Genomic DNA, 17,015 nt, shown 5'->3' on the forward strand with positions numbered 1-17,015 from the left:
TACTAGTTGTTCATCTGAACTAGGGCTTTTGCTGAGTGGAAGGAAAGACTGGTGATAAAATGCAGTCAGTCAAATCAAGACCTGACTTCTCATAGGTATCCTTTTTAATCCAAAGGAGAATATTTAGAGAAATGTTTGGCAGATGTGATAACAGGTGTTGTTTGAACCCCTTTTCCACCATCAATTTGGCAGAATAGATTATATCAGTGGGCAAGGATCCACCTCAAAATCCATTTCCATGTCATCTACTTCTGTACTCTCCCACTTTTGTCAATTTCTAGATTCCCAAGCCAAGAGAAGCACACAAAAAAGACCCTTGGGTCAATAAATTAAGGCTAAAGAATCTCCACTTAGGATATTTGGAGTCAGTGGGAAATTTCTCATGGCAGTTCTAGGGCTAGTGTAAACCTGAGGCACTGAGCTAAAGAGAGCAATGTGTATGAAGTTATTCATGGTAAAGGTATTCCTGTGCATCCTGTTCTGGTGCTTGCCTGTGTTCATGATGCAGAAAGTCCTCTAGCTCATAGATATGGGCTCAGTAGCAAGTGGTCCAGATTGTTTTTTATGCCCTCCATGATGATTTTGAAAGCTTCACTGGACGGCACTGATAGGTTTCCAAACTTTAACTGCTGCATGAGGACAAGAATTCATTGGATGTTCCAGCTGAAATAATTTATCCTGCCGCCATCAATCACCCTGCACATTACAGTGAGAAACTGCTACTGCTATCAGTTGCATTTTCCCCACTAACAGCCTTATTGCTTTTATCTCTGGCCTTGGCCTCATTTGGGCACTCCTTTTCTCGCAGACAGTAGCCAGGGGAGTGAGGAGAAGGTCTCCACTCCTGCTGTGCTACTTAAGCTTGAGGATCTCATGTCTAAGGGTGTATTTTATATTCCTAAAACACAGTTTCCAAACATCTAAATTCCAATCGTGTCTGCAAAGATGCGGAGTGCGTTTCCAGGTAAGACGGTATTGTGTAAGGAACATACAAGATCTAGGATAAGGAAAGCCAGAGTTCATGTTCAGCAAACAACAAATTCTTCCTGTTTTTTAAAGAAATATTTATCTTTCTAGTGCATTTATTAATCTTTACAGTAATTGGCTATATTCTGATTGAGACATTCCTGAGCAGCAAAAAAAAAAAAAAAAAAAAGGTTGAGAACAGGAATGCTTTGTTGTGTACAAAAGTTATTTTTAATAACGAGATATTTTTCAATGTTAGGGAACCTCTCCAATCTGATATTTTCTATATATAGGTTTGAGGCTTTGAGTACACAACCTAGCCTGGAACAGTGGTTCCATACCAGTTAGCATCTGGCTTCTGATCCAGATCTTGTCTATGAAAGCTTATTCTACAAACTTCAAGTGAGCCTCAGAACACTACATGATCTCTTTACATATGATACAGTCTGACACAGCTATGGGTACATTTACACTGGAATTTATGCAGTTTGACCCCACTTTTAACTGCCATGGCTCCATGAAATTGAATACTGGGATTTGTAGTTTGGTAAGTCATCAGAGAAGGTGAAAACCTTGTAAAATTGAAACTTCCAATTTTCCACAGTATCACGCCAAGACAAAGCAAGATCAAGCGCCATTAATTCTGCAGTGTAGGCGCACCCTATGCCTTTAAATGCCATTACCAGTGATGTCAGAGTTGAGCACCTTGAAATGCATCTGGATACTGGTTCTAATCAGCCCCAACCAGTACAGCCAGAGATTAAGGAATGTGGCAGCTGCTGCCCCACAACTTCAAAGGGTCCAGGAGTTTACAGAAAATGCCAAAATATGGGCTGCATGTGGAGCCCTTCAATACTGGCTGCATGCCTCTTGCCACCAAATTCCTCCTCAAACAATTGGAGCCTCCATGAAGGTGAAAACTGGGATATGTGGCAAAGCAAGGTCAAGAGGTGGCAGGGCAATAAGAGGGCAAAAGTGATTCATGGGGAAGAGCATATATGTCTACTTTAAAAGAGGACCCCTGGAATGTGTGTGTGTCACAACATGTTTGTGTGTTGGCTGCAGTGTGTAGGTGTGTCATGCGAATGTAACAAGAAACCTCTGAATCTGAAATAAATCGTATATTTTTTTAAAATTTAAGTCAAAGGTTTTCTTGAGACATGTGTGCACACATTTTGTTATTATAATCTATGTATGTGTCCGTATCTCTTATAAGGGGTTGGTTTAACCTATGGTTTGCAAGTACTGTATCATGTTAGAAGGAAATTGAGGGCACAGTAAAATACAGTTTAATGTATTTTAAAAAACACAAAGTTAAAAAACTTGGCATTATACTAAATTTCTTTTGACCAGAAGTTGGCCAATTGGAAAGCCTGCTGTTACTGTAAGAAGGTCCTCCATTGTGCATGTGGCAGGGCTCAGACTGCATTGTAGTAGGTGGTCTGTGGTTTGCTCTTCTCCACACTTCCATGTCATGGACTCCATGTTGTAGCCCCATTTTTTAAGATTAGCTTTGCATCTTGTAGTGCCAGAGAGCAGTCTGTTCAGCGCCTTCCAAGTCGCTCAGCCTTCTGTGTGCCCAGGGGGGTTTCTCATCCAGTATCAACCAATGATTGAGGTTCCGGATTTTAACCTGCCACTTTTGGACTCTCGCTTGCTGAGGTCTAAAAGTATCTTGCAGTAAAACCAAAATGACTTTGTTGCAGAATTATGCATATCTGAAAAGTGCGTCTCCAACATAAAATGTCTGGGAAGCTCTGGTGTAGTGAATGATGAAATTGATTCACCTTCTCTAAAGGCTTTTAAGTAGAGACTGGATGGTCATCTGTTGAGAGTGTTTTGATTCTGTGTTCCGGCATGGCAGAAGGGTATTGCACTGAAGGGAACTTGGGATCTCTTTCTTCTCTACGATTCCATAATAATAATAATAATAATAATAATAATAATAATAAATATTTATTTATATCCCACTTTTCTCCCTCACAGGACCCAAAGCTGCTTACAACATATTAAAATCATGTAAACAACAATCCAAATACATCGATAATAAATATAAAACATAAAACAAACAGTTAAAAACAACAATAAGATATATTCTCATTCTTGTGGCATCATGTCAGATTATATTGCACTTTGTTCCAGTCCATAAACATTATGGCGTTTCTTATCACTCCGGCTTAGTTTCCTTCACTAAAGGCCTGTCTAAACAAGAAAGTTTTTAATTGGTTCTTGAAAGAAGGGAGGGAGCTGTTTTAATTTCTTTTGGAAGGGTATTTTATTTTATTTTTAAAATCTCCCTCATAAAGAGTTGGAAGAGACCTCATGGGCTATCCAGTCCAACCCCCTGCCAAGAAGCGGGAAATCGCATTCAAATTACCCCCGACATATGGCTATCCAGCCTCTGCTTAAAAGCCTCCAAAGGAGCCTCCACCACAGCCCAGGGCAGAGAGTTCCACTGATGAATAACTCTCACAGGGAGGAAGTTCTTCCTAATGTTCAAGTGGAATCTCCTTCCCTGTAGTTTGAAGCCAGTTTTCTATGTCCTAGTCTGCAGGGCAGCAGAAAACAAGCTTGCTCCCTCCTCCCTATGGCTTCCCCTCACGTATTTGTATATGGCTATCATGTCTCCTCTCAGACTTCTCTTCTGCAGGCTAAACATGCCCAGCTCTTTAGGCAGCTCCTCACAGGGCTTGTTCTCCAGATCTTTGATAATTTTAGTCGCCCTCCTCTGGACACATTTCAGCTTGTCAACATCTCCCTTCAATTGCAGCGTCCAGAATTGGACACAGTGTGAGTCCAGGTGTGTTCTGACCAAGGTATAAAGAGGGATAGCATGACTTCCCTGGATTTAGACACTACACTCCTTTTTATGCAGGCCAAAATCCCATTGGCCTTTTAAGCTGCCGCATCGCATTGTTGGCTCATGTTTGACTTGTCCAGGATGATTCCAAGATCCTTTTCACACACAGGGCTATTGAGCCAGGCATCCCCCATTCTGTACCTTTGCATTTCATTTTTCCTGCCTAAGCGGAGTAGCTTGCATTTGTCTCTGTTGAAGTTCATTCGGTTAGTTTTGACTCATCTCTAATCTCAGAGAAGGCATGGGTAAACTTGGGCTCTCCAGTTTGTCCATACCTGTGTTAGAGAGATAGGGTCGCTCTAAGTCAGTGGTTCTCAACCTGTGGGTCCCCAGGTGTTTTGGCCTACAGCTCCCAGAAATCCCAGCCAGTTTACCAGCTGTTACGATTTCTGGGAGTTGAAGGCCAAAACATCTGGGGACCCCAGGTTGAGAACCACTGCTCTAAGGCTTGAAGGGTAGAATGTCATTGGTTCTCCTTCCTCTCCCTTCTTTCCTGACTCACACACACTCCGAATGTCATTCATGCCTCACCAGCTGAGCTCCCATTCTACAATGACGTCAGAGGACCCGCCCCGCCTCTTAGACTTTCTGCCAGTCACCATAGATGACGGGAGGAAAGGCCAATAAGAGGAACAGTCGGAGGAGGGGGGAGCCGGCGATAGGAATGACAGCGCACGACGAACCAATCAACGAGCCTGTCCCACCCCTTGTGGCCTTTTTGAACCAATAGCAGGGCCGGGGCTGGTGCCAGTCGGGGATGCAGCGCCCGCATTGGTGATTGCCGCCGAAGGGGCGGGCCCGGGTGACGGCGCTACGCGTACCGTTGCGGGGGCAGGGAGGGAGGGAGGTGCTCAGCCTCCGGCGGCTCCTCTTCTCCCGTTGGCAGAGCGGGCTCGGGCTTGCCTCTGCCCTTGCTGCTGCTGCTTGGCGGCGCCATGTCGGGACTGGGCCCTGGGACGACGGCGGCGGCGGCGGCGCCTGGCGGAGCGAGCGGCCCCATCGCCTCAGGACAAGGCCCAGCCACGCCGCTGCCCTCGCCTGGGCCTGGAGGAGGAAGAAGCAGCGGCGACGGAGGAGGAGGAGGAGGCGGCGGCGGAGGGACGCTGGGCCCCGGGGGGGTGCCCGCAGCTCCAGGGGGCACCTCGGCTTCCGTTTCCGGCGCAGGCGGCTCCACTTCCGGAGCGGCGCGCGAGGGGTGGCTTTTCAAATGGACCAATTACATCAAAGGCTATCAGCGGCGCTGGTTCGTGCTGAGCAACGGGCTCCTGAGTTACTACAGGTGAGGCCACGCCTCCTAGAGGTGGTGGGAAGGAGGGGCAAAGGCCGGGAACGCCCCCTCTGCGCCTAAGCCCCGCCCACGGCGCCTCAGAGAGGTCTCTCAGCCCCCCCTCCCCCTGATGTCAAAAGCTTTGCCCTTTCTCTTCGGGTCAAGAGCACCTGGTTGGGGTTTTAAGGGGGACGACGACAGTCTCGCCAAGGGAGCTCTGTGCCTTCCCTTGTCCTGCCACGTGGCACCAAGGCAGGCGCAATGGATTCATTTTGATCCCCTCCATGGCTCAATGCTATTTTTTTTCGTGTCAGGAGCAACCAGAGTCGCTTCTGGTGTGAGAGAATTGGCCGTCTGCAAGGACGTTGCTCAGCGGACTCCCGGATGTTTTGATGTTTTTACCATCCTTGTGGGAGGCTTCTCTCATGTCCCCGCATAATGCTCAATGCTATGGCATTATGGGAACCGTAGTTTTACAAGTCCTTTGGCCAGGCATGGGCAGACTTGTGTCCTCCAGGTGTTTTGGACTTCAACTCACACAATTCCTAACAGTAGGCTGCTAGGAATTGTGAGAGTTGAAGTCCAAAACACCTGGAGAGCCCAGGTTTGCCCATGCCTACCTTTGGCCTTCTCTGCATAAGAAGGCTGGTGCCTCAACAAACTGGGTCTTCTCCAAAGTACTACTGTTATTAATAATAATATTATTATTAACACCCATTGGCACACATCAGCTGTCATGGGGAGGCACTCCTCTCCCAGACTCAGCTTAGAGTCGCAGAGTAGCTATCGTTATTAATATATATATATTAATATTATTAGTAAGACCCATTGGCTCACATCAGATGTAATGGGAAAGCAGCCCTCTGTCAGTACCTGCTTATTGTTATGGGGCTGAAACGAAAAGAAAATTAAAGCAAGCATGATGGCTTTCATTGTTGTCTCGCCTCTCGTTTCCTACGAAAAAGTCGTCATTCGTTTTGTGTAGATGAATGGTTGAAACAATAGCATGAAGGAAACGAAGGAAATTTTTTCATGCACATCTCTAGTATAGAATCATAGAGTTGGAAGGGACCTTGTGGGCCATCCAGTCCAACCCCCTGCCAAGAAGCAGGAAAACCACATTCAATGCACATTCAGTACAGGTATATAAACCCCACTTGCCTAGTTTCCAGCAGACCTCACAATCTTTGAGGATGCCTGCCATAGACACAGGTGACACATCAGGAAAGAATGTTTCTGGAACATGGCTATACAGCCTGGAAAACTCACAGCAACCCAGTGATTCCTGCCATGAAAGCCTTTAACAACACATTGCGTTAATTCTGCACTATAGATGCCCCTGGGTAGAATTTGCACCCTGGATCCAAGCATCTCCCTCATGTCTGCATTGTGTGCTCCTCTGAGTGGTGGTTCCTCCAAGGCACTGGCAGGGTGACCCCTGGTGAGCCTCCAGGGTGGAAATAAACAGTTGCAGGTATTGGGCACAAACACAATGCTGCTGATCCCTGGCACATTGGGAGACAAGAAGTGTTGCTCCTCCACATTGGAAAGTTTCAGAACCACCAATCATCCCCATGTATGATTTTCCTTTTCTTCTGCACATAGAAATATAATGTTGGAAGAGATCTCATGGGCTACCCAGTCCAATCTCATTCTGTTATGTAGGAGTACACAATCAAAACGCTCCTGGAAGGTGTCCATCCAGCCTGTTTAAAAACCTCCTGAAAAGGAAACTCCATCACCAGCAGCACTTACTGTCAGGAAGTTCTTTCTAATGTTTAGGTGGAATCTTTTCTCCTGCAATTTGAATCCATTGTCTCCTAGTCTCTAGAGCAGCAGAAAAAAACTTGCCCTTCCATAGCGTGACATCCTTTCAAATATTTAAACATGACTATGATGTCCTTTCGCAACCTTCTCTTCTCCAAGTTAAGCATACCTATTTTCCACATATTTATGTCCACATGTTCTCTCACATACTCTTTCTTCCCCTTTTGCTTTCCATTCAGCTGCTTATAATCTTCTATTGTTTCTTCACTTTGTTCTTCTTAAGCTGTCCAAAAGCTAGCTTTGTTCTGGCAGATCAGCCTCCTTTGCAACACAGCTAGAGCATCCTTTTGTGGCTGCATGCTGTAGCCAATGCCAGTAGCAATGAGCAGTTGGGAAGGAGCATCATCTCAGAGGTTTTTGGCTATTTCTGAGATTTGTGAGCTTTATTTGACATCTTGTGTATAATGAGAAGATGGTAGCCCTGCAGATATGATCCCTGAGGTAGGGATCACAAGTCATTTGTGAATGTGTCCCCACCCCATAAAACAGGGTATCACAAACAGTTTAGTACTGGGAAAGTTATAGTTTAGACCAGTGGTTCTCAACCTGTGGGTCCCCAGATGTTTTGGCTGTCAACTCCCAGAAATGCTAACAGCTGGTAAACTGGCTGGGATTTCTGGGAGTTGTAGGCCAAAACATCTGGGGACCCCCACAGATTGAGAACCACTGGTCTAGACCTTGGGAATACATACCTTTTATGGCACTGCTGCTATCTTAGTCTATTTTGCGTATGTTCCATATCTATTTTGCAGATTTATCCCATCCATGTATATAATATCAACCTAATATATATAATATCAACCTAAGACCTTTTTTAAAAGGCTAGACTATAGTCTTAAAAAAAAGTTCTACGAGTATTACTTTTTCCTTTAAGCTGTGGTTCCCCAAGACATTGTGTTTAGGCGATTCAGCAACTTCTTGGGGCATTTTTGCTAATCCAAGTACAAATATTTCTCAGTATGCAGAATCTTTCTTTCAAGAGCCCTACATAACATTCAGTGCTGTGTGGCCTGCTCCATTCATGTTCTTATACATAAATATTAGTTTTTATCCCCCACATTTTTTCTTCATTTCTTCCAAATCTTATGTCCATTCAGCCTGTATATTAACGTCTGTGTGAATAATGAAGCACACTTCACTTATCTGTATTCCAGTCATAAAACCGAAGGACTGCCAAGCAGCAGACCAAACAGAGAACAAGTATTATTCCAGGAATGTTGCTTTATTGACACAAATTTCTTCTGTTTACTTTTAATCATTTGGTGTTATCAGTCAGGGAGGCATCCACAGTGACGCAATGGGTTAAAACCTTATGCTGGCAGGACTGCTGACCAAAAGGTCGGCTGTCAGAATCCAGTGAGTGGGGTGAGCTTCCGTCTGTCATAATGGTAAAATATTAAACATCCGGGCATCCCCTGGGCAATGTCCTTGTAGACCAGTGGTTCTCAACCTGGGGTCCCCAGATGTTTTTGGCCTTCAACTCCTAGAAATCCTAACAGCTAGTAAGCTGGTAGTTGTAGGCCAAAAACATTGGGGGTGCTTTGAATGCGATTTCCTGCTTCTTGGCAGGGGGTTGGACTGGATGGCCCATGAGGTCTCTTCCAACTCTACTATTCTATGATTCTATAACATCTGGGGGCCCCAGGTTGAGAACCACTGTTGTAGATGGCCAATTCTCTCATACCAGAAGTGACTTGCAGTTTCTCAAGTCAGGGTGGCATACTGAATTTAAAAAACTAAATTATGAAATCAAATAGAATTATTCTCATTTTTTTAAAGAGAGAGAGAGACTAGGTTCACTCTTTTTCCTAGACTTTGCTTATATATCTTTTTTATTCATCACAAAGAGGTGGGAAACATAAATAATATGAGAATTAATGACTATCTCTTTCCATTTTGAAGACAGGCAGTGTGAAGTATACTTATAGAAACTCTTCTCTCCTGTTCATAGATATATATGTCCCACTTCCAGCTCAGTGTTGTACATCATTGGACTCATCTCTACTGTAGTCAACAAAGGTTTTTGTCATAATAAATAGGCCTTGTAAATTATCCTACCAAACATCCTAGCCTGCCAAACAAATAAAAAGCCTGCTACCAGGCTGAGCCTTTCCTCCATGACCAACATTATAAGAAAAGCTAATAAAATATTTCTGCAAAGCACACTGCTAGAGGAGAAGCAGAAATCTTTTCCTTCACAGTTACTAGCAGTAATTGTCCACCTGCTACTGGCCTTTGCCTTCTTTGGATGCTTACCTGCTGTATTTGAAATGTGAGAGACCAGGATTTGAATCCATATTCATGGAGACCCACTGAGTAACCCTGGTCAAGTCACACCATCTCAACATTAGAGGAAGGCGGTGGTAAATCTTTACACAAATCTTATTAAGAAAACCTTGATCAAAGTTTTTGTAAGCCAAAGTCAACTTGAAAGTACATCACAACATCAGATATATCTGTTACTCACAAGGTGCACATGGCTTTTTGTTGTGTTTGTTACACCAGATTGGTATGGCTACCCTTCTGAAAGTAAAAATAAAAATTATAAAGATCTGCTCTTCATTCCCTATCAGGTTCCAGATTTCAAGGAAGATATTTCATTAAGCTTAGGAGAAAGCTTGCTTTTCACTTAACCATCAAAAAGTACTGCTGCCATTCTCTCATAGCATCTTATCCTCTCTCTCCCACCCCCCCTGGACTTTCCTTCTTAATCTTCACCTTTTTCTCTTGTGCTTGGTTAATTAGCTCTGATATCTCAGACATACTGAAAAACTGAAGATGTTGTATCTATCAAGGGGTTAGGCATAAGTAGAGGGCTCTTGTGCTGGATGAAACGGCCTCCTGGCAGATCATAGAAGCCAGTTGGTAGAGAGATCTAACAATTGAAATCAGCTAGCAATAAAACTAGAGATCAGTGGGCTGAGGGAGGAAACGCGTTATGGTAGAACCAAACTTCTCCCAACTCAGAGACACATACACTATGATAGGCCAGTTACTCCAGGACCAGGATAATAATAATAATAATAATAATAATAATAATAATAATAAAACTTTATTTATACCCCGCCACCATCTCCCCAATGGGGACTTGGGGCGGCTTACATGGGGCCATGCCCAGGACAATACAATATAACAAAATATAAAAACAACATATCATAATACAATTAAACAATACAATAGATAATAATGTACAGTACAACACAAAGTCAAGAAAGCAATATAACAAGGGCAGGCCGCATGAACACTAAGTTATAGTACACTAAGTTATAGTACACTAAGTTATAGAATACTAAGGATAGTAGTTTCCAGCATCTTTCAACGAGGTGAAGTCTGGGTTCAACACAGAGTGTTGGCTCAGCTGATTCTTGGCCATCTTTGTGAATAAGGTTTGCCTTCTTAGGTCCTTCCAGTTAGCATGAGGTAGTGCTTTTTCCTGTGTATATGATAGTATAGCACTTCCATTGTATTGTACATTTCTTTATATCTGCCAGGTTTGGTTGTCCTGTATGGACTATATTCTATTACAGCTATTATAATTTTGGAAATATGTTAGCATGATGAATTGGATATATGTAGAATTGTTCTCTTAGATGACCAGGTTTGTTGTCTTCTCCTCCCAAAATTAAAGGGTTTCATAGAAATGGAGGATAGCTAGTTAACATTTTACTGGCTTAGCTGGCATGATTTTCCTGCAAAAGATTTTGGGAACTGTACTTTTTGAGAATGCTGAAAGTATTTCAATGAGCTCTTAGTGCCTGAATATCCTTGTTTGGAAGTTGACATGTGAGCCAATTGTAATGTTGCCATGTCTGTACTTATTTATTGCTACACCATTGGTATTCTAGTCTGCTTTAAATATCAGTTCCCTGACACGCTTGGAAATACTGATGTATTGACTGAATGTACAGTTTGCTCTGTCTTGTAACATTTTGTCAGTGCTATTGCGTGAAATTTAGCAATTCCATTTAAAGAGGTTTTAGCAGTCTCTAGCTTCAGTTGTATATTTGATAATAAAAATAAATTTTGTGAGGTAAAATGCTATAATAGTAACAATTTTCACTACTTTCTGAATCTAAGGGTGTCAAACCTTTACCTCCTAATGTGTATATACAGTATATTGAGGAAAATCTGTGAGCGTTAGTGGCTTTATAGTAGTGTAAACATCCAAGGAGAACTAAAATAGCAACTTTCGCATAGCACCAGTTATCCTCAGGGGTCCTTGAACTACATGGGAATCACTGCTGTGACACAAGTGAATCCCGCTGATAATACATAAACCGTGGATGCCAATCTGCATCCTTTTATTAACCACTGCTGTGAGTATGTTATATTTTTGTAATATGTATTAATCTCCTACTGTACTCACTCTGAGAATATATTATTGGCACCATCCATTTATGACTCTTCCTTTTATCAAACAAAATCTAGCTGTTGGTGCTGTTTCCTAGTGAAGATTCCTAAAGAGTATCAGAAATGGGACACAGTTACTTGGGAATTTTTCACCACATAAGTGCCCTGGGACTGTATTAAGGGCATTCCATTTCATTTCCAAGCAGAAAAAAATGAATTTTTAAAGAACTATCCCTAAACCAGGCAAAAAAGACTTGCTTGTTAGCCACACTCTTGTAACTTGGTCTGTATTATTCATAAAGTAACTAGACTCGGGAGGATAAGAATAGCTGGCAGCAGAGGCTCATATTTCCCCATGGGCTCAGCCTGCAAGGAGGAGGAAATGGCCAGTTTCTTTTTGTCCAGACTCAGGAGGACACTGGGGAGAAACAAAAACACAGCGACCTCTACAAAATGACACATGCCTTGTGTGCCAGCTCTTACCTAGGTGTTGCTCAGCTTTACAGCAGAAAGGAGATGGCTCTGCCTTGTACCAGATCAATAAACAGGGAACTTTGTTCTCATCTCAAGCTGGGAGCAGCATAAAGTTGGGTGAACATTAGTCTGAAAGCACTGCAAGTTATTTCTGTAAATCTGGCAGGGAAACAATGCAGCCTTGGTCATTGGGGTTTTGAGAACGGCGGGGACTGAGATGAATGGTGACCTAGTTGAATATGAAGGTATTCGTCAAATTCCAACTGCCTCACCAACATAAGGCTCTCATGAGACGAAAAGCTCTGGAAATGTCTACTTAGACAAGCATATTTATGCTATATGAAGGGTATATACATGGATATATAGATACAAAAATGCAAATATGCTCTTGTTTGCCGTTGGAGAGGATCTCCAATTCAAGTACAGCTGAAATATGTGTGGACATTGCACCAAATTCTGTCTCTCACCTTCAGAGGCTATGAATCCCACATTTCATTTCATTCATTGCAAGAGAAAAAAAATGCTCAGTTTTGAAATTTGGAATGGAAATTTGAATGGAATAAATATTTTGCTGCAATACTACTTAACATTTGACAAAGAATTCTAAATGCTTCCTAAACCGACACATTCTGTCATTCCATAGAATGCAGCCATGATATTTAAAGTGGTACCAAAGTTCTGTATTTGTGAAGTATAAAAGAGACCTTGAGTTATGGATGCACCAAATTTTTCACTTTCTCTTTGTTGGGGAAGTACCTTGATGCTCATGTGAACCCCCTTAGTGAACAAAACTCAGGTATAAATGGGCAGATAGACAAGTGTCACATTTCTGGAGACTATGTGTACAAGTGCCTGGATGTGCACACATCTCTGTGAATTCTTTTCTTGGAAGCCCAGCACTTTCGCTGTGCATATTATGAGCATTAATCTGTCTGATTCTGGGTTTAACGCCCCCAAACACAACCCTGGCTGTGTCTCAATATTGAATGTAAAATCCCCTGCCATCTGGTCTGTCCACTCTGCGTGTGTGGTTAGGACAGCAGGCTTGTTGAAATTATCAGGCAGTTCTATGAAGTTCAAGAGATTGCCCTATTAATAGAAATGCCTGCTGGTACTGATCACAGTCAGTGAGGGGAGGCTGCACCCACTCCAGGGGCCAGCTCAGCCTGGGAAATCCTATTTTGAATGGTAGAGAAAGTGGCCTCCCCCCCTTCCTCCGAAGTGTTGTTATTATCATTACCATTTTAGTATATGGCAGCATTGGAAAGAATACTGGCAAGTAACTTGCTCACTGACTTTTCAGTTTCATTTAATAATTTACCAACCTAAGGGTCAGAGTGCTTATGACTTTGTCCAAAATATATGTGTGATTTCCATACATTGATTAGACAAACTAAATGATTTACTTCGAGGATATGGGAGTGGGAAGAGTGTTTGAAGTTGAAAATGTTGGTGCCCAGTAGTGTAATCCAAAACTGCAATTCAAAGGGGTTGTTGATCCCAAAACCATTGGTTGCTGATCTCTGAGAAATTTCTGGATAAGAACCAAATGGTTTTTGTCAATGAACAGAAATATAGTGCTTGTCCTTTGTACACTGGAAAAAAACAGTTACTGGTCATCCACAACAATTAATTTGAGAAGCACTGATCTAAGGCACAAAGAGGTGCTTCAGAAATTTGCCCCATCCTGGACTATGCTATTTCAGACCTCAAAGGGAGTGTTCCATATAATTAAATCTTCTCCATAGGAGAGAGGGGATTTCTATACCAGGGCTGGAAAACATGGTCCTCTAGTTGTTGCACTCTAGCTCCGATCAACTGTATACAAAGTGATCAGTACAAAGGGGTGATGGGAGTAGGCTTTTTTTCCGTGTCAGGAGCGACTTGAGAAACTGCAAGTCGCTTCTGGAGTGAGAGAATTGGCCGTCTGCAAGGAGGTTGCCCAGGGGACGCCCAGATGTTTTGATGTTTTACCATCCTTGTGGGAGGCTTCTCTCATGTCCCCGCATGGAGCTGGAGCTGATAGAGGGAGCTCATCCGCGCTCTCCCTGGGTGGGATTCAAACCTGGCAGCTTGCAGATCAGCAGCCCAACCTTCAAGTCACAAGGCTTTAACCCACTACTCCACCGGGCGCTCCTCATGGAAGTAATTATTTGCTGTCATGTGGAAGGGAACAATTGCCTGGTACAAAAAAAAGCAATTAAGTCAGGGGAGATTAAGATAGAACCCACCTTGAGGCTTAGTTTTCTGTATACGAAGTGATTCTGTAGGGCAAATTCAGTGTTAAAGGCGAGGTTGTTGGGAGGACTAAGAGAGAGAAAAGGAAATAATTTGATAATTCAAACAGCACCATGCAAATATTACTGAAAATAGGATACTGGAAAAATGTTTGAAAATATTAGAAAATTGGAGGTATGTGCAAGAGAGACAATAGAACACATTGTGAGTTAAATAAGTAGTGCTACCATCATTATTCACATCAACTGGAAATTAATCCCTGACTCATCCTTTTCTGGTTTTGAAGCATTCATTTGGAGAAAAAAATCCTGCACATTGCTTGCTTCAAGACCTAGTTTCAAGAACCAGAAACCTGTCTTTTTGGCTTTCATCTGATACTTTTTATTTTTTTGATGTCCTCATATCAGGTGGTCTGTATCCAGGAAAATATTTGGATTGTGACCTTCATGTGAGAATAGTAACAAACTATGTCTCCATTATGTGAGCACAGTTGGGCTATATCCAAGTTATCAGTCCACTGATGAAATATTCTTTAATGAATTACAGTTTTCCATCAGTAGAATGAGGAGGGATGTGGTTTCTCTTTTCTACAGCCCATGTTCTGGAGGCTGGGGAACCATTCTAAATAGTATTGGAAGTGGGGAACATGAGGAGGAGGGACTAGTGAAAATCCCCTTTCTCTATTTCACTGTCAAAATTCTACATGAATCAAAGCAGGATGAGACTAGTTGAATATAAGCCAGTAGTTTATCCGTCTTACCCCTTGCCTAAGAAAGAGGGGACACAGCAAGCGAAGAGATGGGATCTTTTCTCTCTCTTTATTCTTTCTTAGATTAAATCTTTAACATTGGCTTGTTCATTCTCTTGTGCATTTCCTGTTGCCTACAGGTCAAAAGCAGAGATGCGACACACTTGCCGTGGAACTATAAACCTGGCCACAGCTAACATCACCGTGGAGGACTCCTGCAACTTTATTATTTCCAATGGAGGGGCACAGACATACCACCTGAAGGCCAGCTCTGAGGTTGAGAGGCAGCGTTGGGTCACAGCCCTGGAGTTGGCTAAGGCTAAAGCTGTCAAGATGCTGGCAGAATCAGGTAAGAGACAAGACACATATGGAGTGAGGGAGAAATGGGCAGGGAACTTATTCTGAAAGGGGACTCTCAAGTGAATGGGGAAGTCAGAGAACAGGTGATAAGTTCATGATGCTGTGGAAAACACCAAATAGCTCTCTCAGAGAGCCAGTGTAGTATAGTGCTTTAGTGTTGGATGAGGATGCTGGGAGACCAGGGTTTAAATCCACACACAGGCATGGAAACCTTGAAGACGTCACATTCTCCCAGCCTAAGAGGAAGGCAGTGGCAAACCTCTAAACAAAACTGGCCAAGAAAACCCTATGATGGACTTCCATAAGTTGGGAGTTAATGTGAAAGCACAAAGCAACAAAATAGAGATCTCAGTAGGCCAGCAAGGGTAGGTCTTCTTCTCTTCTGTCATATTTCTTGTATATTTGTCATATTGGGTCTTCCTTTGGTAGGCAGCATTCATAAGTTGAAACTTGTGTATCACTTACCTTTTTAATAAGTACAACCTAAATGTATCCATGTGTAATTCTTAATTGTACTAATTTTGAAAATGTGTACAAATATTTATACTGTATTTGTAAAAGAGTTGAAACCCCATACTATATATATATATATATATATATATATATATATATATATATAGAGAGAGAGAGAGAGAGAGAGAGAGAGAGAGAGAGAGAGGTGTTCAGGAAGACCTACAGAGACCCAGTCTGTTCTAAGCCTGCTGTGAATATGACTGACCATCTTTTCCAATTACCCTGCTCATCCTATTTAGAGTTCCAGTTCCCTGCGGCAAGGTTTACTTCCAAACACCAAATGTTTGTTACTCAGACAAACTCTTCACTGTCCTTTGACTCATTTATGTGACATACCAAGACAGGAGGCCACCTGGGGCTTCTGAAAAATTGAGATTCTATTTTTATGTATCAGACTTCTCAGTTCCTATTTTCCAGGACAAAATCACGTTTCAGTAGTTCCCAATCAATTGTGCTTAGTAAATGGAAGATTAATCCACCCAGTGTAACTCAGTAACTCCTGAACTAAAAAATCTGTGAATGTTTTCATAGAATCATAGAATCATAGAATCATAGAATAGTAGAGTTGGAAGAGACCACATGGGCCATCTAGTCCAACCCCCTGCTAAGAAGCAGGAAATCGCATTCAAAGCACCCCCGACAGATGGCCATCCAGCCTCTGCTTAAAAGCCTCCAAGGAAGGAGCCTCCACCACGGCCCCGGGGAGAGAGTTCCACTGTCGAACAGCTCTCACAGTGAGGAAGTTCTTCCTGATGTTCAGGTGGAATCTCCTTTCCTGTAGTTTGAAGCCATTGTTCCGTGTCCTAGTCTGCAGGGCAGCAGAAAACAAGCTTGCTCCCTCTTCCCTATGACTTCCCTTCACGTATTTGTACATGGCTATCATGTCTCCTCTCAGCCTTCTCTTCTCCAGGCTAAACATGCCCAGCTCTTTAAGCCGCTCCTCATAGGGCTTGTTCTCCAGACCCTTAATCATTTTAGTCGCCCTCCTCTGGACGCTTTCCAGCTTGTCAACATCTCCCTTCAACTGTGGTGCCCAAAATTGGACACAGTATTCCAGGTGTGGTCTGACCAAGGCAGAATAGAGGGGGAGCATAACTTCCCTGGATCTAGACGCTATTCCCCTATTGATGCAGGCCAGAATCCCATTGGCTTTTTTAGCAGCCGCATCACATTGTTGGCTCATGTTTAACTTGTTGTCCACGAGGACTCCAAGGTCTTTTTCGCACACACTGCTGTCAAGCCAGGCGTCCCCCATTCTGTATCTTTGATTTCCATTTTTTCTGCCGAAGTGAAGTATCTTGCATTTGTCCCTGTTGAACTTCATTTTGTTAGTTTTGGCCCATCTCTCTAGTCTGTCAAGATCGTTTTGAATTCTGCTCCTGTCTTCTGGAGTGTTAGCTATCCCTCCTAGT

General features: G+C 42.9%; 1 protein-coding gene across 1 annotated transcript in view; it reads left to right on the plus strand.

The window, feature by feature from the left end:
- Positions 1 to 4,631: 4,631 nt before the first annotated feature.
- The window catches only part of osbp (oxysterol binding protein), a 41,676-nt gene continuing 29,292 nt past the window's right edge, over positions 4,632 to 17,015 (plus strand). Inside the window, exons 1-2 of the mRNA XM_008112280.2 lie at positions 4,632 to 5,105; positions 14,871 to 15,079. Of these exons, the coding sequence (XP_008110487.2) occupies positions 4,762 to 5,105; positions 14,871 to 15,079 (553 nt within the window). The 5' untranslated portion in view covers positions 4,632 to 4,761. The remainder of the gene's footprint in view (positions 5,106 to 14,870; positions 15,080 to 17,015) is intronic.

This window comes from Anolis carolinensis, chromosome 1, assembly GCF_035594765.1.
Source record: "Anolis carolinensis isolate JA03-04 chromosome 1, rAnoCar3.1.pri, whole genome shotgun sequence".
NCBI lineage: Eukaryota > Metazoa > Chordata > Lepidosauria > Squamata > Dactyloidae > Anolis > Anolis carolinensis.